This window comes from Macrobrachium rosenbergii, chromosome 11, assembly GCF_040412425.1.
Source record: "Macrobrachium rosenbergii isolate ZJJX-2024 chromosome 11, ASM4041242v1, whole genome shotgun sequence".
In the NCBI taxonomy this organism is placed as follows: Eukaryota; Metazoa; Arthropoda; class Malacostraca; order Decapoda; family Palaemonidae; genus Macrobrachium; species Macrobrachium rosenbergii.
Window position 1 is genome coordinate 10,654,635 of NC_089751.1, and position 25,379 is coordinate 10,680,013.

The following is a 25,379-nucleotide window of genomic DNA, read 5'->3' on the forward strand; positions in this document are numbered from 1 at the left end:
CATGAGAGCCTTAAATCCAGATTACACTGCTAATATTCCGTGGGATTAGTGATCCGTATTTTGGTGAATTCCGTTAAATATTATGAAAACAGAAAGATATTAAAAACTAGGGCTGTTGCAGTTTCGATCACATAATAAACGCCCATAATAGAGGAAAAATTGCGAGAGGCGGTGCCTGTGCTGCGCGCGCACGTGGTGATCGTCTGTAGAGCACTTTATCTTCTGTCTCTCTTTCTCTCTCTCGTGTTTGGGAGGGTATCGATTTTTGGCCAGTATTCAGTTGGGTACTGTTCATGCCACGAGTGGGAATGTGTATCTTAGTGTTGGAACAGTGATTTTTTCTTAACGTAGCTGTGTTTTTAAGTGAGAGGGTTCCACTGTAACCACCCTTCAAAGAGAAAAAATGACGAAGGACAGACTTGCAGCGCTGAAGGCGGTGAGTATTATTTATAGGAAAAGGGTTTTTAGTGTCGTCTGTCTGCTGTTTGAGGGCCCAAATATGCCCCCCTCCCCTCCCGGCCTCTCTGTAGCTGACATGTACTACTACAATCAAGCTACACGCCCCCCTTTCCTTGATAACACACTGTTCTTATCCACCACTATGAAAATGGAGATCTCTTTCGGGAGAATTGTCATTGTGTATCCCTTTATCCATAAGGCCTTGCTTAGGCTTCGCGGGATCTGGCTTAAGGCTGATCAATGATTAGAGAAAAAGTCCCGTTTCACGCCCACAACTGTCAAAGGCTCCCTCCCCTTGAGAGGTTGATGTCGGTTTTTCTTAAAACGTTACGAATTTCCAGCGGATGCCTTTTATGTTTGAGGGAACTGGTAAAATGACGGTGCCTTGACCTACAAAAGGCTTAGGCAATGTAGGTTAGCCCAGGTTAGACACTTTCCAGTTTCAGACCCCCACCGTGGAGGGACGACCAAGGTCTAGGCTCAGGCATTTGTGAAATTTTGTTACTTCGGTTGTGACAACCAGCGTAAAAATGTGATGATAACATGGTAGCAGTAGGAGTAGCATGCTAGGACAAGAACCGTGTTAATCTCGAGTGGGTGTGGCAAAATGCATAGGCTTAAGGCTACACAATGTTGAGCTGGATCATGTGGACTAGGTGAGGCTTCATTGTCATGAGTTGAAGTGGCATTGAGGAGTCTGTAGCCTAGCACAGCATATGTGAGCAGCATGAGATAAGGCTAGCCTATGTATTGATAGAAGAATTTATTCACATTCTAGGCCTGTAGACTGTGAAGTGAGGTTAGTTTGGGTTGGCAAATGTTACCATACTTAGGTTATTTCTTAATTTTACCTTTCTGTTAGGATTTAAGAACCGTGGTGGGTCTAAAGACTTTCATTATATATAGAGACTTAAGCCATGGGAATGTAGAATGCACGATGCGTTTACAGTATTGAATTGTCATCAGGTGACATTTGGACATCAGACAATGTTCATGTACTGTATTTCAAGTGGTACTTCTGGTAACTCAAAACAGAATCTGTTCTGGAAAAATATTCTCAATCAGTTTTTGAGAAGCTTTAAAAATATTTATTCACCATGTAAAGACACCTACGCTTGGTCACCTGGCAGCTTATTGCAAAATTTATAGAGTATATGAAATAGTTCATGAATTTCATCTCCCCCAGTTATTTGCGGAAGCCCTCTTGAATACTATCCTCTTCCAATTCACAATTTGTTGAATGTCTTTGTGATTATCAACAGTTTTTCACATCGTTTTGGTTCGGGGTGAGTTATTGAATAGTAAGGGTACCATATGCTTTCAATATGGTATATCGCTCAAGGAGGTCTCTTAAATATTTTGCTTTCAGACTCGATTGCTATGTAGATCATAGCACATTGTCTATTTGATTCTTGCTTCAATAGGTAGCCATTAATGCTCAGTTTGGATGGATTTGACCCTATTATAAAATTATTGATTCAGAATTAGTTTGACTACTTTACAGAATGTAAAAATATTTAGACTAATGTAGCCCAATCTTTTGGAAATAACCATTTCTTTTAACACTGACTGTTCCCAGATTAATATTTTATGTATGGGACTGAAATTTCACTCCCTTATGTGTATTTTACCCATCTCCTCTGCAAATAGTCTAGCCCGTACATCACATTGAAGCTTTTTTGGAGGCTGCCGTGTATGAAAATGAAGGGGAAGATTTTAACTCTACAAGTCCCCATACTAAAGACATCTAGCAAATCAGATGAACAATGCCCAATGCGAAACCTGCCTTTTTGGCTTTTTAGAGTGGGCCTATACTGGCTTGGAGGTAGCATTAACCAAACATGACATATGAGCACTTAGATATTTAATCTAACAAGCACAGTGTATAATTAATCTGAGCAGTTACATGAGCTGTTATGACTGTACACATATAGCCTACATTACTAGTCTTCTGCTTTCTGTGTCAGTGACATACTAGGGGCTATATAATGGGTGACTAACTTTTGCAGTTAACTGTATTGCTTTTAAGGAAATATGGCATTCCGTATTCAGGCTCACTCTAGAAGTGATGCCAGTGACGTATCATATGTTTTGCTTGTAGGTAAATGTTATTGAGATATATTTTATTCATCTTGGGTTGTTAGTATTGGAATATGTTTAGTAAAATTATACAAAGTAAATAATTGTAGTAGACATTATACCATAGAGATTTTGCAAACTTTTGGTCAGTAATAAATCACATTTAATTTGTATCTTGTCTAAGGTTTAAGTTATAATGTAAGTGGATTATTATTTCTACTGTAGTTTCCCTTCAGGTCATGCAACTGTATAGTGTCACATTCTGTACAATTTCTATTATTTTGATAAATACATTATCTGTTGTTGCTCACATCAGTAAATAGAATTTAATGCTTGCAAGCATATTGCCAAATAACAGAGTCATATCTTTTGAGCCTTTATCGTAGCTGTTGTCCGTGATGACTATCATTATTATTCACATTTTTACATTGTTTCCCCTTTAGGCAGTATGTTTGATGAGTTCTCTTGATACTCTTTTATCTTGTGCACTCATGCTTCAATTCCCATCTGGATCAAGTCTTTGTGTATTCCTTTTTCAATATTTTCTTGTTCTCTCCACTGTTTGGCATCCTTTCACTTCCATAACTTGTTAACTGATTGCTCCTCTCTCCTTTTATTTTCTCTTGTTTTCTCATTATAGTTAGTGTTATATCTTTTGTCAGTCCTCACTATAATATTTAATTTCTTAATGTATTGGTGCTACACATTTTCAGATTCCTTGCTCATACTCCTTACAATTTGTCTGGTCATCAGTAATTTACTTCTGTAAACTATATATCTATATATATATATATATATATATATATATATATATATATATATATATATATATATATATATATATATATATATATATATATATATATTATGTTCCACATCAGTATTAGGGTCCCTTTCGCAGATTCTCCACTTATGTTGTTAAAATTCCCTAATCAGGCAATTAGCAGAAGTCATTTCCTAACTTGTAGCAAGTAGGCTAACCTGTAGTTCATGTGCCCCAAAAGTTAAACTCTTCTCTGCAATAATCCATTTTGTTTGCAGCTATTGGTTACTGTATTGCATTTCTTTTTGTACAGTGCATGATTTCAGAGTTCTTTGATTAAGATCCTTTTTCATACCATGCTGCTTTGTTACATGAATATGGCTTACGTGGAATATTTTATACTGCACATAGTTTTCGTTTTCTTAGTTATATCCAGTTTCATCCATATCTGGATATTTCACTTGAGAAGATGAAGATGATATAGCTACTGAAGTTTCTGTATTTTTCAATAGCAGTGATGATCTTTGGTGGTGAATTGGCAGTTCTTTGGAAGGCATTTTGCAGTAGAAGTATTGAGACCAATCAGTTGAAGGATGATAGATTTATTAAAAAACCTCCTTTTTCATGAGAAAGGCTATAAAAAAACTTGTACAGTACATTGTAATATGGAGTGTACAATTTTGCACTAGCTGCATGTGCCTCAGAAACTGTTTGAAAATAAATGGTGTTCATGACACAGTTCAGTGTTACTCATGTAGCCACTTTTCTTTTGTAATTTCTTCATATTGGTGCTTTGATAAAAAGATACTGTACAGTATCCACTTGATCCAGCTCTGAATTCCTGCATTATTTCTTAAAAATATTTTATGATGAGATGGTTCTGTGCTTTTTTATTTAATTAATTTCAGTTTATTACTTGCCTTCCTCGTAATTTAAGTTGTATGGATCTGCCCAACCTTCAAACCAGTGTTTCTTTGCTTTAACTTTTAATATTGTTAAAGTATTTAAAATCTAACTCTGCTGTCACCCTCTCAAGCACCTTGAATGAAATTAGTATACGAGTCCAACTCACATCTTCCACAAAGTGAAATCCACTGGGGACCTCTTTTCCCATCCTTTGATGGTTGCTCAACTTATCTGTTTGTAATTGTTTCTCACCTTTTGCAAGAGATTTTTTTTATTGATGCTTTTGTTGAGATTTTTTGATTGGTGATAAACTTTGCCTAGGGAATTTTTGATTAATGCATAACTCTGCTCAGGAATATTTTGGTTTTTGCTCAACTTCTCTTTGGGATTTTTTAATTTCAGGGAACTTTATGTTACCTAAGGTTTTAAAAAAATCTGGCAGAAAGCGATGTTCAAGAATGGTTATAACTTTACATCTCTACTCTGTAAACTCTTATTTCCAGTTTGTCATCTGATAACTTTTTTGTTGTGACCAGTGCAACACATGCTTCCTCTTCATTTAGGCGAACTGACCTTCTTCAGGGGTTTGTTCTATCACCCAGTCAGCCATTTACTGTTTGTGATGCATGTATCTTGAGTATGTTCTTATTTGTGAACTTTGGTCTTGAGAGCATCTTTGTTAGGGGGATTCCTTAACTGAGTCAAGTTCAACACCTTGTACCTATTTCTTGGTTCACATTTTTGTCCAGCTCTTCTGTTTAATTCAGTCTCTCTTCTGGCAACATATTTACTTGAGTAAATGTTTCGTTTTGATATTTGATTTTTTTTTTTTTTTCCATAATTCTAGTTACGTAATTATTGACCCCAATTGTCCCAGCTTCTTGCACTTACATGTTTGTGATATTGCATTTCCATGTTTGTGATATTACACTTACATGTTTGTGATATTGCACTTACATGTGTGTGGAACTTCTTCCTTTGTTGTCTTTCTTGATTAGCCTACCAGCAGGCCGAACTGTGCTGTTTTTTCTCGATTCATTTTGCCCATTGTTACTTAACATATATAGTTTATTATTTTTAGGATATTACTTCACCAAGGAGGTTCAGTTTTAGGTTAGGTTTTTGGTTCATTATGGTAGTACTACCTCCACCAAACTGATTAGGTTTTTGATTACATTTTTGTCTATGTTTTTTCAGGAATGTGTAAATATTTATGGATTTTTAGGGAAATTTTTGTCAAATCCATGCTAAAGAAACAAAAAACCTTTCCTACCATTAGCTTAGATATTCAGGACTAGCAGCAAAAGGACATATTCTAGGACAAATAGTACTGATTTGATTTATTAAATAATTTATTAAACAACTGAATTTTATTTCTAGCCTCTCATGGGGCTTGCCCAAGAATTTTGTCTCGGGTCAGATGAAAGTATTATAACCAGGTAAAGTTGACTCTGTGCAATTGGAAAGGGAAGAGACGTGTAGGACTGAGTGAAAAGCAAAAGTCAGAAAACTAATCAACTGGCAGACCCAAAAATTGCAAAGAACCTCTAGTATTTTCTACATTGCACCACACAATGCAGCTGTGGGTGTGATATAAGGAAGTAAGTGGAAGTACAAAACACTGTCTAAGTTTATTTTTATTTACAGGTACTGTAGTTACAATTTAACATAGATACCTTTATTATAATACAACTATGTAGGTGTTTACCAGATCACTGAGTCTTTTCAGATGTTAAATAAGAGATGATATTTAGAGCATTACACAGAGATGTTTGATCGCTACATGGGCAGAGAATAACATGAAAGGTAGAAAGCAGTGTAGCAGTGGGTGACAGGAACACTGAAAAATCTATGCTATCACCTACATTGTTGCGTAAGGCATCCTTTAAGCAGCACCTCATTTGGAGGTGGTGTAGAGCTGAGGGAAAAAATTATTCTTCCTCTCATGTAGTCTCAAAATATTTATATGTTAATTTCCTATATGGTATTAAGGTTGTTCTATACATCTATAAAATCAAAGAGGACTTGGTTCCAAGCCTACCAAGATACCCGTTTAAACCTGAAAACCTTTACCTTTCGGTTGCACCACAGTCCAAGAACTGGTGTCAGATGCTCTCTATGTCAGTCTACTCTTTCGTAATTCAGCAGGGTTGCTAACCTTTGAGATTTCACACATATTTAAGCAAAATCTAGTGTAGTTCTTAGATATCCTACCGGAGAGCCGAGGTGCAATACTATCCAAATTTTTCCTGCTTTAGAGAAAAGTATTGGACTCAGTCTGAGACAAGTCTGATTAGTAGCTGAAGCTTCGTATAGGCTATATCTTGGTTCCATTTGATGACTTTCATAAGTTATCTAGGCCTGTGTTTGTGTACATCTGATGTATTACAGAGCTAACAAAAATTTGCACTAACATAACTTGTTGTCAGTCAGCTCAATAGAGGAAAAATGATTATGGATTCAGTGTCCTTATTAAGAATTTTACACTATCAGTTTTCATCACCCATTTGTTTTACTCCTCTACTGTACCTAAAATTTTCTTGTATTTAATATGTTGGATGAAGTACTGGCTACAATTATAGTAAAATTTTATTGATTAGTTGTCGTATCTCTGTAAGCACTCCTTCATATCCATATCAGATATAAATTCCAAAATTCCATACGCCTTTCTTTCCCTTCCATTTCCTTCCTTGTCATAATTGAAATCTTATCTGCACAATTTTTTTGTGAATGTAAAGTAGCTGGTAATATTTTGGTTTGAGATTCAGGAGATGAGTATCAACAGGAAATATCTGCAGTTCATTTAAGAGAGAGAGCAAGGCCATGTGGATTTAGTGACCTCTCCTTAATTTTTAAATCTGAGCTTTTTTGCAGCCTGCCATCAGATATAAGATTGCTCTTGTAAAGTCTCCTGAGATTGCTATTGTAAAGTCTCCTGTTGTGTAGTACTTGGAAATTTTTGAAGGATATGGTGAACCATCATAGGCTTACTTGCTTATTCTTTGTTGCCCTGGTTTTGCTGGTTAATTGTAAATTTAGGAGTAATTGTAATACATGTACTGTAGCCTATATATGTCAAGAATTATTGGTACCGGTACCTCAATAGTGATGACATTATTGCATGTTAGAGAAATTTTTTATGTTACAGTCTCTTGCATCCAAGGCATCCTCTGATATCACTGTTAATGACTTCATTACTGAGCATGGGATGGTCTTAGCCTCGTTGATACATGTTGATGTGGCAGCACTGCTTTTGAGTTCTGTCAGTTATCAGGTGACTCCAACATTGATGATAATGTATAGGATCTGGTTGTATAGTTAGACCAGCGCCTCTAGTTAGTTGGCACTTAACCTTTGTATCATTGCAAATGTTTACACATTTTGAATGATAATTATAGCAAAGTAATAATCTGATACTGCTTTATTTTAGTTCATTCCATCCCGAGAACATTCAAAATTCAAAGGACCAGTTTTGGTTTGTTATTCTTGGTTTATGGATTCCATCCTAAATAAATATTAGTTCTGTTAAAATAATCTGCAGTATTGCTGAAAAGAACCTGAGCTCAAGCAGTATACAGATTTGAAGTAAAAATTACTGGATTGTATAAAAATAAAGAAATTCGTAACTAAATTGAGAATTAACCCTGTCGGATCTCGGTGGACTGTGTTAAAATCTGATATTTTTTTTTAAATCCAGCATATTTATTAAACCTCTGCTATTTATCCATGATAAGAACTGTTAACAAACCATGAGGACAAAGGAGACCTAGTTCATAAAGTCCCCATCAATGTTCCCCTTTCATAGACTGAAAATCGGCCTTAGCTGGCATTGTCTACTGTCAGCTGAAAATAGGTCTTGCAGGAAATTTCCCTAAACCAGTGTGGCGTATATGGCTATGTAGTATAGATGTTTTGTCCTTTTACGTAAGGTGCTTGACAAGCATCTGATAATAAATGCTACTATTGTTTTATATGTCGAGTGAGGGAAGAAAATGGCTTACTATGTGAAATGTTTAAAGGTTGTGTCACTTTGTCATCCTTGGTCTTAATCTGTCCATCAGTCAATACAGTGCTTGATGCAAGTCCAGGTTCAAGTTCAGTCTGATTGCTTAGCTTGCAAGTGTTGCATATAGTTTATTTATGGCTTTTGGATTCAGAGTGAACTACCTGTGGTTAAGCTTGAAAGTGCTTCATTCTAAGAGTCAAGTTGAGTCATTCTGAGTTACTTCATACCGAATATTTTTTCTTCTTTTAATATAAAAGGGCTGATATCCTATGTAAATGAGAGAATATCCAGATGGTACTTTCCCATCATTTCTTAGGAGTGTGGCGTTTCTAAGTCCCTGTTGTTTATTTTGTTTTTTCATTTTGAAAATACAGTACAAACATGTATACAGTATTTTCAGATGAATGAAAACAATGTAAAGTACAATACTATGTTATACCAAATGGTTGTAAGGTTGCTGAAAAAGTTTATCTTTACTTTCATATAAATACTGGCTTGAGTCTTGAATCGAACAGTTGCTTTGGGATGACCTTATACAAGCAGGTTACATGTAGGTATTAGTGATTACCTTCAAGATTTAATGAGTCACATAAAAGAAGGTAGTCATGCTGAATACAATTCCCGAGTTAAACCTTTTGAAAGTGTTGTCTGTGATTTAGTCACTGTAGATACTTTCACTGTAGATACTCCGATACCTTATTTGTTGTAGTTTATTTTCTTACCTCCATACCTTTTAGAGCAGCTGGGGGTTGAGTTCTAAGTAAGTCTTGGTGTATGATCATGCATTTCATTTGGCAGTATTCTGAACTCCTTTCCTTTTGATTTTAGATTTCATTTGCAACTTGATAATAGACCTTGATATTAAGCTGAAATAATAGGCAGGTGCTGCAGCTCTTGTTTGTTATTTGCTCCTTATTAATTTGGATTGGTGTGAGGTAACCCACTATTGATCTGGAAGGAATCTGTTTGCTGGATATGAAACTGAACCTAGTATAAACAGGACTGTTAATGATTAACTGTACTGTACTATATTGGTAGTACTGCCCTTTCTTAGTACTTATGTCATATGGTGTTAGAAAACTTTTTTTTTAAATCCTCCTATAGGTAAGCTGTATAGCTGACTGAGATAGCCTAATGAAATTTATTGTATGTGTTTAGGATATTTAGCTTTATCCTTTTTAGAATTAGCTTTATCCCTTTTAGAATATTGTTTTTCTTTCTGCATAGCAGCAATACCCTAGGATTATTTTCTCAGAGAAAATTGCCTAGTGTTGGTTTCTGTTATCCATATTTATTAGAAGTGCATTGCTCCTTGCCTTAATTTATCTGGCATTTCATTTTGCTTTTGTTTCAGTACAGTATATTAGATTGTAGTACAGTATTTGTATTCAGACTATTTTAATCTGCATTTTAGTAGACCTGTCTTGACTCGGTTTTCTTTGGTTCTGTTTTTTTTTTTATATATATATATATCAAAGCATGATTAGAAATGCTGCAATGGGTTGTGTGAACAGATGCCACAGTTTTTATTTGCTGTTCCTGCTTATGCATTTTTCTACTTCTCTGGTCACCATTTATGTTTCACATTGATTTTGGTAGCTTCTCCTCAAAGCCTTCTCCTGCCTTCTGTCACCATATAAGGTACTACTTGCACATGCTTTTGAACAGTAAACTTCATTATAGTTGTTTAGCATCCTCCCACAAGACTGAAGTTAGCCACTTCTCAAAAGAAGCAGGTGACAAGAGAAAGATTATCACGGTACAATACAGTACTTTGCTAATCCACATACCTTCACACTGTTGTCACCCTTCTGTTGAAAAAGTATTAGGTGCAAAACTACCCAAGAGCCAAGATAACGACCATGTGAGGAATAGACACCACTTTTTCCAAGCAGGTTCCCTAGCAATGGAGATGTACGTGGCTTGAGAGACCTTTTGTTCTGGCCTATGATAACTAGAAACAAAATCTTACATGAGAAGGTTTAGAGCTATAATTACCGTATTGTAAATCTTGTGCTGTACATCTATTATTTAGAATGCAACATGCCTTTCCCTTAGAGGGGACCTCTTGTGGTTCCCTTGAGAGTAAAGAACAGCAAGATAATTAACAAGAGTATCAGAACTATGATGAGAGTTCCAGACTTGGATCAAAGCTTCCAATGTGACATTGATAAAAACATGCCCACAGGATTTTTCCCCAAAGTAATAGGATGCTTTAGAGTTTAGAGTCTCTTGTTGCTGTTCCTTGAATGTTGTTTTGGCAAGTTCCTCGGTTCTCCTTCCCTGGGCCAGAACAGTTAAGGGCTTTGGGGGGAGGTTTTATTCTATAACTTATAACTTTCTGAGCACCACCACCTCTAGCATGATAAATTTATGAGTACGCTATATTGAAACTTATGCAAAGGACTAAGAAGATCACTTGTGAATAGTGGTTTATTAAGCTGAAAATACTTTGATTAGGAACAAATGTACAATGTAATTTGACTAGAATTAGATTGCACATTTGTTGTGCAACATAATTTTAGTATATCTTTTGAAATAAAATTACCATGCTACAGAGTGTATTGAGTTGAGGGAGACACCTTATGTTGCAAAGTATACTGAATCCTCACTGTATACTGTATAGGATATAGGGTATAGGGCAAGGCTTCATTCTGACATGAAAATCTATGGCTCTAGGCATGAAGTTTGAGGGGTCCCCCTCATAGTACCTGTTGTCAGCATAGTATTTTTTTTTTTTTTTTTTTTTTTACATGGGTTTCCAGTTTTAACCCACACTTTACTTGTGAATGGAAGTTAGTTTCTAGTAAGGCAATAGGTTTTTTATCAGTTAAGTCTGAGATTTCTGTAATTAAAAAGGCTGATAAGCCTGAGATTACTGTAATTAAAAAGGCTGATAAACTTTGTTAATCAGCAGTCACCAGCTAGGTTTTAAAGAGCTGAATTGTATAGCTGTGTAAATTATGTACCTGCACACTGTATATACAGGGTGATGTTTAAGGCATGTTGCATAGAGTTAGCATAAGGCCTATCACTACCATCTTTGTTGAGATTGTAAAAGAAGCAAGTTCTTGCATCTCAGGGTACATTACCATCCACTGTTCCCCAAAACTAACAAGCTCCAAGGTTTTTAGACATCTCGGTTTTATGAAATAAGTGGCTTTTCATTGCACCAGGTCCTGCTATTCTGGCTTTTAACATATCCTCAAGGGGAAGCCATGTTTCATCACTAAAGACAATGTAACTGAGGACATTAATTCCTTTTTTGTACAATGATACAGTACTATGTTACCTCCGCTCAGTCTGGTCGTTGAACCATGTCGATCACACAATTTTGGTATGACTGTACAGTAGTACGGTAGTATTTACAGCTCTTTATGCACTGGAGTATGTTTTTTGTGTATTTGTTGCAAGTTTAAGACTTTATTAGATCTCTCTCAAACAGCTCCAGTAGTCTTCATTAGTCGTCACAAAGTGGTTGTCTATTCTGGTTCACATTATGCACACCTTCAGTTCAAGGAAGGTCAGCAGTCCTTATTTTTATCTAGGAAAGACATGGAACATTATCATATCCATCCTGGAGCATCATTTTCATCATACATGATTGCATTGAAAGAAATATTAACTCATGTGAGCTGAAAGCTTAAGGAGGCTTTTCAGATCAAAATTTGTCCAGTGTCTGCATGTACTATATATATACATATATATATATATATATATATATATATATATATATATATATATATATATATATATATATATATATATATATATATATATATATATATATATATATATATAATTCATATACACACACACACACACACAGGCGGGCCCGGTTAATGGCGGGCTCGGTTAACGACAATCTGATTTTACTGTGCTTGCCTAGCGACGAAAATCGGCAATTTTCGGCACCGAAAATTGCCAATTTGCGCTTATCAGCGCCAATATATACCTAACAGAGGCGCCGATAACTGAAAATTGACGCTTTTCGGCGCCAATAAGCCCCAAAATTGCAGATTTTCAGTTAGCAGTGACTTTTGGTTATCATCACACCCTCAGAATGAAGCCTCCACCAATAACCAGGGACTGCCTGTATATATATATATATATATATATATATATATATATATATATATATATATATATATATATATATATATATATATATATATATATATATATATATATATATATATATATATATATATATATATATATATATATATATATATATCTATATATATATATAGCTGGCTGTCTGACATAATACGTATATCCAAATTTTTTTACTTTCCCTGAATCAGGTTCAACCAGACTTGGCACAATGAATCCTTTGGTAAGGGAAATTGAAGTTAGTTCAGATGGGTGCCATGCCCCCTTCCAAGGGGAGATGATTAATAAAGAAATTTAAATTAGGTTGGGGCTATTTAAAAGTGTTTCTTTAAAGGTGCTGGGGGGCTATTTAAAAGCGTTTCTTTAAAGGTGTTGATTCATGAATGAAAACACTTTTGTGAAATCATACTTAACATATTTAGGGTTGGGTCACATTAGGAATATCCTTGAAAACTTTTATAATGTTCTCAATAAAAACAGGGTCACAGTTTGTCCAGTTATGTAATTATCCTCGTGTAGTATAGAATCGTGTTTCCCAGGGGCTAGGATAGGGCCACTAGTGGGATCCAGAGTTTTGTATATGAATATACGGGCAAAATTTAAATCAAGATTTTCAGGTGAGCATTGTGGCTCATTGACCTCTTGTTTATGTCAGTAATGAAACTGTGCCTGGGAAAATGGCTTTCTGTCCATCTTTGAACAAAACAGTTTGGTTGGAGTTTTTATGAATTTGCTAGCCACCATGCCAGTAATGTCTTGTGATGAATGAAAAATGGTTACAGTAAAATAACTTGTATTGAGAAACTTGAAAAGTTGATGATTTTTTTCCATTCTTGTACTGGACTGTATTTGGAAGTAGATGTACTTTCACTTACATTGAAGATTTGAGTGTAAATCATTTCATGATTTTTACATGAACTGATACAGTTACTGTTGGTGATGTATGTTCATTATGTGGTTTGATGGGAAAATTACGTTTACATTACTCAAATTACTCTTGAAGACTACATTACTCAAATTACTCTTGAGTCTTCATTGTGAGTAGGGAACTTGAGTGATTTGTTTTTTTCTGGTCAGGTTTCAAGTAGTCCATTGGGCACTGACGAACATTGGCCTGAAGATGGATAGTATTTATTTATTTGTATACACCTTTCTGCCATCACTGTAAATTTTGAAAGTGTTGCAGTATTGTAGAATATCCATTGGTACATTGTTGATTGTCAGTCCTTACTTGTAATGTTTTGGACTTGTTAAATGGTATTGAATAGTGTGTTTAAGAATGTTATAAATAATCTTGTACAAAACTTATTATTGAAAAGCAGTTTGAGACCACTGAGTCACATTTATAGATTCACAGATGTTCTCCAAAAGTGAACAGCAAACTTTTTAAAAGGTGCAGTTGAAGCTGGAGAGCTAGGTAGAAGAAGATCAGAGGGAACTGGTGAAAAATGAAAGGCAGAAAGGGATTTTGCCAAGAACCTTGAGTACTGTCTATAGCGTGTTGTCTAAGATGCACTGTAAGGTGTACTCCCTAAGCATATGAGGTACATTATTATACTTAAGTTTTCTGTACTGTCACTTACAGTATTATAGGGCTCCTGCAGTTATTACAGATATTTTCTCTTGCCTAAATCTAATTTAGTACCCAAGAGACCCACTTACAAAAGGTCTGCCATCTCACTTACGTAAGGTTTACTGTTAGTCAGTTCAGTGGTTGGCCTTACTTTCTTGAGGTTAACTCTAGCTTTCACTCTGCTGCTGTCCAAATTATGTTGAAATTGGAGGATGTAATATCATCATAGATGTCCATTAAGCTGCTTTGGTGCTGCCGGGGGGAGAGAGAGTTAGTTAGTTGCAGGGAAAAGTAAGGGTGTTAGATGTTAGGCTGCATTACTTTTAATTGCACCATGATCAGTTGTGCTGTGATAGTCACAGCAGTATAGTGTAGTAGTATTTGAGTTTGATAGCATGTCCCTTATATTGGCTGGCATGATATTAGACATGGCTGGCTGGTGGCACTTGTCATGGAGTTAGCCTCATCTGTTTCTGAGTGTGCTTGGAGATTGCTACAACTTTCTTGGGTTTCCCTTAAATTTTAATGTTTCCTATAAAGTCAGAGATTTTAGGTTTAAAGTTTGCTTAATATCCATGTGTTATTAGTGATGATTTTAATGGCACTTGCTTATGCTGTTTGCAGTTTGAAGGAATGAGGGAACTGTGTTGTAAGTCTCAAGGTTAAGGTCTCCTGACCTTGGCCTTGTCAGAATATGGTGACTCCTCCTTGTGCCTTTTGGCTTCTGTAGATAGGTATAAGGCCAGCTGGAAGCTGCTAAGTTTTGCCACATTGTATGTAAGGCCTTTCCCACTGAAAGACAAATATTTATTCTGGAATCTCATCTCCTTAAATCATGGCATGAAATTTAGTGCTATTAAAGGTCTTAGACTTTTCAATTTAGGGGTCATGCAAGACATATGTGCTGCTTTATTAAATTTTATCTTGATTAGTTTTAGATCACATCTACATTATTGTGTATGTTAGCTACTTATATTACTGAAGGAGACTTTATATCAGTTAACATTGTATGTTGAGTCCAGGTTTTATATTTCTATTGTATCAAGCAATTGGTCAAATGGATCTTAATATAAAGATATTTAACCTAAATAATCCAAAGGATGCATGTAACTTCAGTTACATGCATCAGGCAGAACACTACTGTCAAATGTTTTCAGTGTTTGCAGTTTCCACTTGTTAGTGGAAGGTGAAAACGTGTAGTATTATTATATCAGGATTAAGCATGGTACAGTATTTCTGTATGGTACAGATGTTACTAGAGTACTGTACTCAAACCAAACAAAGAAGGCCATGTTAATACATTTAATAAAGTGCATTTCTTTTCAATACATTCAAAATGTTTATAAGCATTTGTAATTTTGTCAAGGAAAACCTCCCACCCTTTTATGGGACCCACTGCAGATGAATATTGTCTTATCACAACTGATAGCTGTCATAGGAAAACTAACTATATATGTACCCTACCCTCAGTTCCTGAAGTGTCATCAGTCCATCAAGATCAGATGTAGCATGGATGGCAAGATGTGACATAAAGGTTTCCCTTTCTCAGCCAAATCAGATACTCCAGGTTACCAATTTCCACAGAGTAATTGTGGAAAGAGGTGGCACTATGTTTGAAGGAATGCTCTGCTGAGCTCAGCAGGGTAGCAGCCAAACCATTGGAAACTATACTTTTAGAAAAGACAGCAGAGGTCACCATGCATTTGTGAGAATGGAAATCGAGAGGAAAAAGTGTCAGACATTTTAAAGAATAATTTTTAAATTTTTTTTGTAAAAAGGGAGGTATGACTCATGGTTATGACATTACATCAGGTCTTGAGTATGGACAGAAATATTTTGAAAGTGAAAATATCCTTACAGTACTGTACAGTTGTCAACATAACAATAGTGAATAAAGTTATTGAGTACTACATTGTATTTTAACATTACCTTTACATTTGAATGAATACTGTTAAAGAGTGCCATGCATTTTTTGTTTAATAAAAAAAATATTTAGCTTGATAGTCAAAGAATCATTACCCCGAGAACATGTGTATAGAATTTGTGTAAGGTGCCATTCAATATATCTTTTGTTATCTTGGTGGCATTGATTCTTTTTATATTGAGGTAATGGTGAGGGAAATTAACGGAGGGAGTGAGTTGATTCTAGCATTAAGGAAACTGGATAGATCTGCATCTTACAGTAGGAATTACCATTCTTTTCAGTCATACACTTTATTTTGTGTGTCAATACTTGATCATTGCTTTGCCACTTGGCATTTTTGGATGACTTACTGAAACTAAAACTAAAACTATCTCCTAGCAGAACCTAAGGCATGCAGGTTGTGTGTTGGTTGCAAAACTTTTGCACACCTTGGGCTAAAGTATAGCCAATACCGGTAGTTGTTTTAGTGGCCATTGTCCAGTCAGTAATGTGTTCAAGTACAGTACATTACAACATTATGCTTAAAAGTCTGTCTTCAATTCTATTTTTCTTAGTCCACATTATTTGCTACATGGTATTAGGAAGAAGCAAAAAGTTACAGGAGGCTTGCATTTTTGGGAACTTCAAGAAATGCTTCTCAGAACTGATTTTTCAAAGTTAACATAGTCTGCTGAATACATAAAATGGTTTTTAAGAATGTGCCATATATTCTTCAAGCGGTCTTGGAAAATGTTTATCACAAATATCACAACACTAGGTACAGAAAACCACCCGAGTTGATTTTGAAAGACCTTAACGTGTTCACGCCTTGAATGATGGTTCTCTTTTAGAAGAGAACAGCCAGTGGCCTTGAGAGAGAATTTGAGGCACAGCGTTGAAAACCAACCGGAGCCTGATTAATGCTTACTTATAAAGTTCATAAGCGCTAATGATACAATGCAAGTTAAGTATGAGTATCAGTTGTTAACAAGAACCGCCTTGATATTTTACCAGAGTTTCAACTTTAGAAAATTCATCATAGCCTTGTACATACTTCTCCACTTTCTTCAGAGCAGGAATGACACACCTGGAAGATGAGAAAGCATCTTAGTTGACCATTGCCTATGGATGCCTTTCAGAACTTGACAACTAAATATGTCATCACAGCTTGACACTTTGTCCTGCACTTTGTAACAGATAGGGCTTTGCAGCTGAACGCCTAATTTCTATAGACGGTGATTGCAGTGATTCTAAATACATGTAAGTTCCTCATTGGGCGAGTCGGTAGAGTTGTGGCCTAGCACTCGCTAGGCCCGAGTTCGAGTCTCCGGCCGGCTAATGAAGAATTAGATGAATTTATTTCTGGTGATAGAAATTCATTTCTCGCTATAATGTGGTTCAGATTCCACAATAAGCTGTAGGTCCCGTTGCTAAGTAACCAATTGGTTCTTAGCCACATAAAATGTCTAATCCTTTGGGCCAGCCCTAGGAGAATATATATATATAATATATATATATATATATATATATATATATATATATATATATATATATATATATATATATATATATATATATATATATATATATATATAAATACATGTATATACTGAACATATTTACGGAACCCAAGTGTTCCCAGGCATATCGTTGATTTTTTGGTGGCTGGTTAAGTTTCTCCTTTTTGGGCTGATAATTAAATGCAAATGATTCTTTTACAAAAGTTTGCTTAACCCAGTGAAAAAAAATGTGTTCAGCTAGCTAAGAAAAGGCTACATACCATAATTATGTAAGTTACTTGCTGTTTCCTGTTATATTCATAAGTTATGTGGAATAGTTATGAGTGCAAAGATTTTTTAATTACTGTAACTATATTTATGTTGCAAAAAATTCGTCGTAAATCAAAGAGCTCGCATAAAACCCACGGACAGTGACTAAATTACAGTACAGTCTATGAATGTTGTGCAGTGAATGATTTGAGGCTGACTTGTGGAGAAGAATTTCGTAATCATGACGACTGAGTATTAGGTTGTAAATTGAGTTAAAAAGATGGTTCAGTGATGAATCGGGCCAGTGCCCTAGAGAATGGTTACTGTGACATCATATTGCGTCACTAATCCCCTTTGCCGTCAGCGTGCTGGCTGAGTAAAGACAGTCTGTGACGAAGTTGCCAGATAATCATTAATTCTCTATTTCTCACTTGATTCTATACCGAGTGTTAACGCTCACTATGCCGACTAACACACTACTCACACCAATCCTTAAAATGAAAATGTAGTGTTTCCAAAGTGAAAATAATCAGTGAAACTATTGGGTAATGGAGATCTGTGTTTGGAAGAACGAACTTGTTCACCGGGTGCTAAAATGCTGATTAAGTTCATCGGCTCTACAAGTAGTCTTATTAAAATGTCTTCAGTGTTAAAGTCTGTGAAAGGATCTGATTATTTGTTCTGTAGCTTTGCTGTGTATATAGAAAATAAACTCCCAGATGAGGATTCAAGGCTTTTTAAGTTAATTGTAGTATGTTACACATGTTCAATCAAAACTTATAAAAATGATTAAGAGGGTGTTTCTGTATGACTATGAGTTAAGGTTAGTGGAATGTTAAGGACTTTTTAATGTTTTTATTCTAGTGTTTGAATGATTTACTGATGTCTGCAAAAGGCCTTTTAAAGGTCGTTTTGCAGGTTTCGAATTTTAACCGGGTAAGCCTTCACTAGGTGTCGATGGTCTCTTTTCCTCGGTTAATTATATATTTATATCATTTATTCAATGTGCCTTTCGTTAGTAGCCTTTGCTTTTTAGAGGGATTAATATTCTTCCTGCATTATCGGTAGCTTAACTGAACTGCATTCTTAATGAAGCCTTTTGTATGCAAGTGTGAAAGCTTTTTGTAGTATGTGGCTATACTGTGATCCATTGCATCCATCCATCTTTGATTATTATGCGGGTTGGCCTCGATTTTAACGGCGATGCCAAGGAGAGCCTTGCCATTTGTCTCTCTCCTCTCTCTCTCTCTCTCTCTCTCTCTCTCTCTCTCTCTCTCTCTCTCTCTCTTGGCGTGAGGCTTGGGTGCGAATATTACATTTTCCATAGAGTCTTTTTTTAGATTGTATTCTTCTGGCTCACTGTTTCCTTACTTGTAGATCCATGTCAGCATTTTTTCGTGGGATGTTCTTTAAAATGCAGAAATTTGATTTGGAAGGTTGAGGGTCCTTTTCCTGAAGTTTGATGTTCAAATCTATTAAGTTTTTATTTTAATATATATGTAAGCTATTGATTATTGTCACTGTAGGGACATATATATATATATATATATATATATATATATATATATATATATATATATATATATATATATATATATATATATGTATATATACAATCATCAAGTGTGTTATTAGTTATGGATGTTTTCATATGCTTGGCTTGAGCAGCTGACTAGACATTATGACGACTAGGATATTTGAGTGCCACTCCGCTACACTTTGACGCGCGCGCGCGCGCGCTCTGCTACTTAAAATGCGTGAACAATAGTCACGTGTTGAGGGGAAGCTGCATTGGCGGATTACTGCAGCAGTTGAGCCTACAATGTCTTTTATTTATTTTTTTATGGGGGCAACGCTACGATGACATTTACTTAGAATACGTGTAGAATGGAGCATCACTTGTATTAGTAATATTGATCAAACATTGAAAGAGGATCTTGTTATAATCAGAGTAGTGGTTATTCGTCATCATGCAAACAGAACTTTTTGGTCGTCACAGTAAACAAGACTGACACAGGAAGCGGCTAGTATGCTTTTTCCGGTCACGCTAACGGGTGTTATTTTAATGTCTTTTTCTCTTCCCAATGTGTCACTAGGCAAGGGGAAAAAAAGTTAAGTATACCTTTGTTTTACCAGACCACTGAGCTGATACAGCTCTCCTAGGGCTGGCCCGAAGGATTAGACTTATTTTACGTGGCTAAGAACCAATCGGACACTTAGCAATGGGACCTACAGCTTATTGTGGAATCCGAACCACATTATAGCGAGAAATGAATTTCTATCACCAGAAATAAATTCCTCTAACTCTTCATCAGCCGGCCGCGGGAATTGAACTCCGGCCCATCGAGTGACAGTCTGAAGCTCAACCGGCTCGGCCAACAAAGGGTTGTTCTAGGCGGAAAAAGTACCTATAAGAATTTTCTCCTCATTATATTGAATAAAATGTAAAGTTACCTTGATGAGTAGCTTGGAAATTGCCCTTTTTTTATAGATACTCCTGTTGGAGATAGAGTGTAATTTTCTCTATGGAAATTTCTTACTCTGCCCACTGATGGATGTTTACTCTCGTGGTACTGTAGTTTTTTTTCCTCTCTCTCTCCTTAAGGAAAGTGTGCAGTGAACACTGGGAATTCCTAGAACCTCTACCTTTTTTTTCTTTTTGATAATAAGTGTTAGCGAGGTGTAATGTTCTAGACATTATAATATTTATGAGTTCAATTTCTTTTGGCAGTGAAATTTTGATAAGGACTTATGTTCCCTTCTTCAGAGCGTTAATAAGTATAATTTTTTAGCATTACTCTGTTGATAAGGACATAATATCTCAGCTTCCTGTTACACGATACACCTTTGTTGAGAAGGACGTAATATCTCAGCATCTTGTTACAAGATACTCCTTTTCTTGGCAATATTCTGCTGAAATGGGCTTACTTTGCATCCCGACCCACAATCAGGACATTTGCTCTGCCTTGTGTGAATTAATGTGGAAAGGGTGCTATTTTGGATAGATCTTTATTGATGTTACAGCATTTTTAAGTGCAAATTAGTTGGTGTTAGTGTTATCAAGGCCGCACAATCATTTAGGTTTATAATTGAATTGCTGAACATTTCTCAGTGGCTGTTAACACTGAAATCCCAAACAGTTTATTTCACATTTGCCATTTCATGACCATCTATCTGGTTCATGGCTCTACCCAGCTCTACCCAGAACTCTTCCCTAGAATCCCTATTTATCTAGGCTGCAAGCCTAGTTTCGCTTTTTTCACTCCTATGGGTCCTATTCCGACGATCACCCTTCGGAGTGCCCGGAGGGTCTATATCTCAAGTGCTCCGGCGACATTCGCTAGGCCAGGGCATCGTATCCATCTATTCCGTGGAGATCAGTAGTTCGGGTATTGATCGGCACGATGATGATTTCTTTTCTTGTGCCATCGGCGTATGGAATTCTCTCCCGACTTCTGTTTTCCCTGTCTTTTCAGTCGTCAGCCTTTTTTTTCGAAAGGCTGACGTCTTGCTGTTTTTGGTTAAAATATGATTACCCATTTTTCGGGAGTGGGCTAGGTCATAAGATGCATCTGTCTGTTCCGATGGGCCACCCCACTTTTTTTTTTTTTTTTTTTTACATATGAACTGGATGCTTAATTTTTTTCTTATTCACAGTAAACGCTTATACATGCACACAAGTTTAAGGTGTTCATTAAATAAAACGTTGTTATTAAGAAAATGTGGCGGATAGCAATAATTGCATTACTACGATAAATACATAAAAAATTGCCTGTAGAAGGAAGGAAATGAATGCTGACAGCATAAGTATACCTTAGTTTTACCAGACCACTGAGCTGATTGACAGCTCTCCTAGGGCTGGCCCGAAGGATCAGACTTATTAACGTGGCTAAGAACCAATTGGTTACTTAGCAACGGGACCTACAGCTTATTGTGGAATCCGAACCACATTATAGCGAGAAATTAACTTCTGTCACTAGAAATAAATTCCTCCAAATCTTCATTAGCCGGCCGGAGACTCGAACTCGGGTCTAGCGAGTGCTAGCCCACAACTCTACCGACTCGCCCAACGAAGAGCTACCTGTGTGACAAGTGCATGGGCATCTTGGAGCTTAAACGGTAGCAAGAAACCAGGAGAGGCCGAAAGAAATTGCTTATGTGACATGGAATGTAACACAGTATCTATGGTATGGCGAAAAGGCAAGATTTGTATAGCTAACAAATTCCAGTATATACTGTCGTTAAAGACAAATCGTCGAGAAAGTATTATGGTCGTTTGTTGTTTAAGAACATCTTGATTAGAGGTAGCTCTCCAGAGAAGAGTATTCTCCTCTCAAGTGTTTGTTCTTTAGTTGACGCAAACGCCTATTTGAAAAATTAGTTTTTAATATTTGCACAGTCCAGCCGTTAGGGAAGGTGGTGAGCAGCTCTCCCTCTCTATCAAGTAGCCCCATTTGGAATAGAATTGAGAATATAGGGCTTCGGTGAAATAATAGATTTTTCCATATTTCTTTGTAACGCCGCTGAAATCTTAGATGTGCGCGCTTTCTGATTTGTTTACTTGCTGTACTTGTGTAGATTCATGCTCACGCAAACTAGTAATTTTAGAAGTAGCAAGAAGATGAAGAACATTCTAGAAGAATTATTTTGTTTATATTATTAGGGATATCTAACCTTTCAGGGTTTTGCAGTGTTCTTTTTTATTAAAAACTACATTTATATACTTATCAGTGGCGAATTTTGTTTAGAAGGAAGCTGATTTGTATCAGTCTGCTCTCTTTGCATTTTTACATGTAATTTGTAAATGTGTTTACAAACAAATAAGTTACTGCATGCGCACCCATTAGTTTCCAAGAACCGGAAGGCTAACACCCCGTGGAGTTACCCCACCTTTAAGGGGAAAAGGTGTGGAGCTGAAAAAACTGACTTTATTAGGAATTGTATTTTAGGAAAAGTACTCTCTTCTCACTACAATAATTGTTTTCATACAACATGAGATCTGAAGTGAGCAAATTACGAAAGCTGAACGTCACCAGTAGTTTTCATTCCATTCTTTGCGTATTGTTACGCAGCTGTTAGAGAGAGAAAGAGAGAGAGAGAGAGAATCCATATGTTTAGGCCTACTCGTCTTCACGGGTACTCGTACACCTTTAAAAGAATGGATTTCTGTAACAAGAGTATTCGACTTGACTCTGTAGTTGGTCTGTTGAAAATCTACTAGGGCAAGTGTCAAGGTCCTCCGTGGCGTTTGTAACCATTCTCATCATCGCCTCCAACGCCTTGTGACGCACAGGCCTCTTTGCGCTACTTGATGTCTTTCCTGTGCTTTATCTTCCACAAATCTCTACTCATTTATAGCCCCCCCTCCCTTCTCATAGTTCTCGTTCAAGTATGCCTGGGTTTCCCTACACTTCTGGTGCCCTCAGAAGCCTATAGCTGACTATCACGTACAGTTCTTCCAGGTATGTATGAGACATACTGTGATAGGTCATTCTCCAACTCCCCTTCCCCTTAATCATTATTATCACATTTGCATACGTAATTTCCGTAACGTACTACGTAGTTTGTAACTGCCCTGCGTTCTGACTTCTAAAATTCTTCTAAAAGTTTTATTGTTAAATAAACAAAAGATTTTACGTATAGTTTCGTTGTTATTTCACGATTCGTACCCGTATGGCAATACAACGCGTGGAAGACTTATTCATAATCTTGATTTCGTATGCATGCAGTTTCGGTCTATTTGATTCCAAATCCCCACCCTGCCCACTATCTGATTTTCCTTTTTTAGTCCTTCGCCAAATTTCAATTGAAGAGAGCTGAGCTTATATTTGGTATGATCGTTCCTAGATATTTGAACCATTCGAATAACTACCTTAGTGTCTTTTTATTTTGAATTCGTGCTTTGAAAAATAGTTGTTGGTATAGGCGGTTCCCCCTCTCTCTCTCTCTCTCTCTCTGGCTGTGCTAGTAACCCTCAGATTGCAAGTTTAGCGGTTCCGTAGTTATGGTCATAGCAAGTAATGATGGTGACATTACCCCTTTATGTTTTCTGATAATTATAACTGTACCTATAATCATCATCATCATCACACATAAAGAGCAAAAAACTCAACACCACCCAATCTAGGCTTAGAAAAATGCACCCGCAGAGTTTATTGGTTCGTTAATTAAGGCAGGAGGGAACTCATTGCTTCCAATATGGCGAGACAGGGACCACAGACGACACAGTCTCTGGCAACGATAACCGATCACCATGAAGTACGTTCTCCTGTTAAAGCAAGATGCGGAGATTTCAATTTATGTACAGGAGGAGGGAGAGGACCCTGACAGTGTGAGAGACGCGTTAAAGGGTTTTGTGTTTTCGCTTCAGTTCGTGGTAGAAGCCATTAGCTTGATGATGCGATTTTGCTTTGCCCTGTTTATCACACACACACACACACACACACACACACACACACACACACACACACACACACAGACTGATTATAATAAGACCTTGATTATTGATACATTAGGAAGTCATTTTACCAAATGAAGTGTTCTTGTCTCTGCCGTAGATGACAAATCGTCAAAGATAAAATCTTCATCGATTTATGATGCTGCAGGGTCATACTTGTGAGTATTTCCTTAAAAAGTTTATTTCCATTAGTTTAACTATAAATCCTATACCTCTGTGATGAGATTTTCATCCAAGAGAGTTAAAAGAACTTTTCCACATTTGTCAATGAGAACATGTACAATTGTGTGCAGTTAGGATTAAGTATAGAATTACTGTAGATTTTTTTTTATTTTTATTTTTTTTTTTTTTTTGTGAAAGTCCCACGACCATGCAGCAACCGTAATAAAATCTAGGAAAAGGTAATTGGCAGATCCTTTTAAGTGGGCTGTTACGTAGAAAATACGAATAAATAGAGTTTTAATAAGGTCACCTAGAATCTATACTGATTTGACTTTACTGAAATGAACTTGCATCTCGTATGTAGCGATAAATATTTTGTACATGTCGATGAAAACACAAAGGTTGTCGACAATGGCAGTGTTTGCGGATGAATTCGTTTATGTGGATATAATTCCGTTTATGATGAAAGCATTTTTCTTGATATTAATTACAATGTCAAATCGATAATACTGCAACGCAATATAACCTGTTTTTAACACGTGTTTTGGGTTTTATTTAATATCCGAGTGTGTTCCTGCTAATAGTAGTCTAGGAAACGGTTTCAGTGCCGTGAACTAACTTCCTGACAGACATCATCTCTTTGTCTAAATGGGGCCTATAGGTATAAACAGCATATATCAAAACATTGTTATTAACCCTGTTATGGCTATTTCAGTCTCTTTAATATCCTAGTTAAGTGATTGGATTTCTTCTCCCTTATGTGGTCTACTGCAACATTTTCTATATTCCGATTTTTTTTTTAATCTGAATATTGCTGTGAACCACACATTGATGCAATAGTTGGTTTCAGAGCCGAGTCTTCATTGGTTATAATTTGGTTTACTTATGAAAATTATCCTGGACTGGTTTTATGAGTATAAGTTTACTTTCAACATTTTACATAATTATCTCCATTGGCAAATTATACGCGAGTCCTTGTAAAATCCCAAGTTCTGCACATCTTTTATATGATGCCTTGTCAAAGCTGATACTTGAGATTTTAAGAGTTTGATAATTACAGCAATGTATCCTAATGAACATAGTCATTCTACGTATTATTCAGTGGAAGAGTTTACTGCAACTGCTTCCGTTCGCCAGTGAGAGATGTTTGCGATCATTCCCGTACTGAACATGTGCATTCTTCGTT

At 36.3% G+C, this 25,379-nt stretch overlaps 1 protein-coding gene across 10 annotated transcripts in view; it reads left to right on the forward strand.

Annotated features, from left to right (window-relative positions):
* Positions 1-154: 154 nt before the first annotated feature.
* Positions 155-25,379, forward strand: part of Syx1A (Syntaxin 1A) — a 426,953-nt gene continuing 401,728 nt past the window's right edge. For all 10 annotated transcript variants that reach the window (XR_010854459.1, XR_010854460.1, XR_010854458.1 and 7 more), the window contains exon 1: positions 155-436. Coding sequence is in view for 7 of the 10 variants with exons in the window: in XM_067111171.1 (XP_066967272.1) it covers positions 404-436 (33 nt within the window). In the remaining 3 variants the exon portion in view is untranslated. The remainder of the gene's footprint in view (positions 437-25,379) is intronic.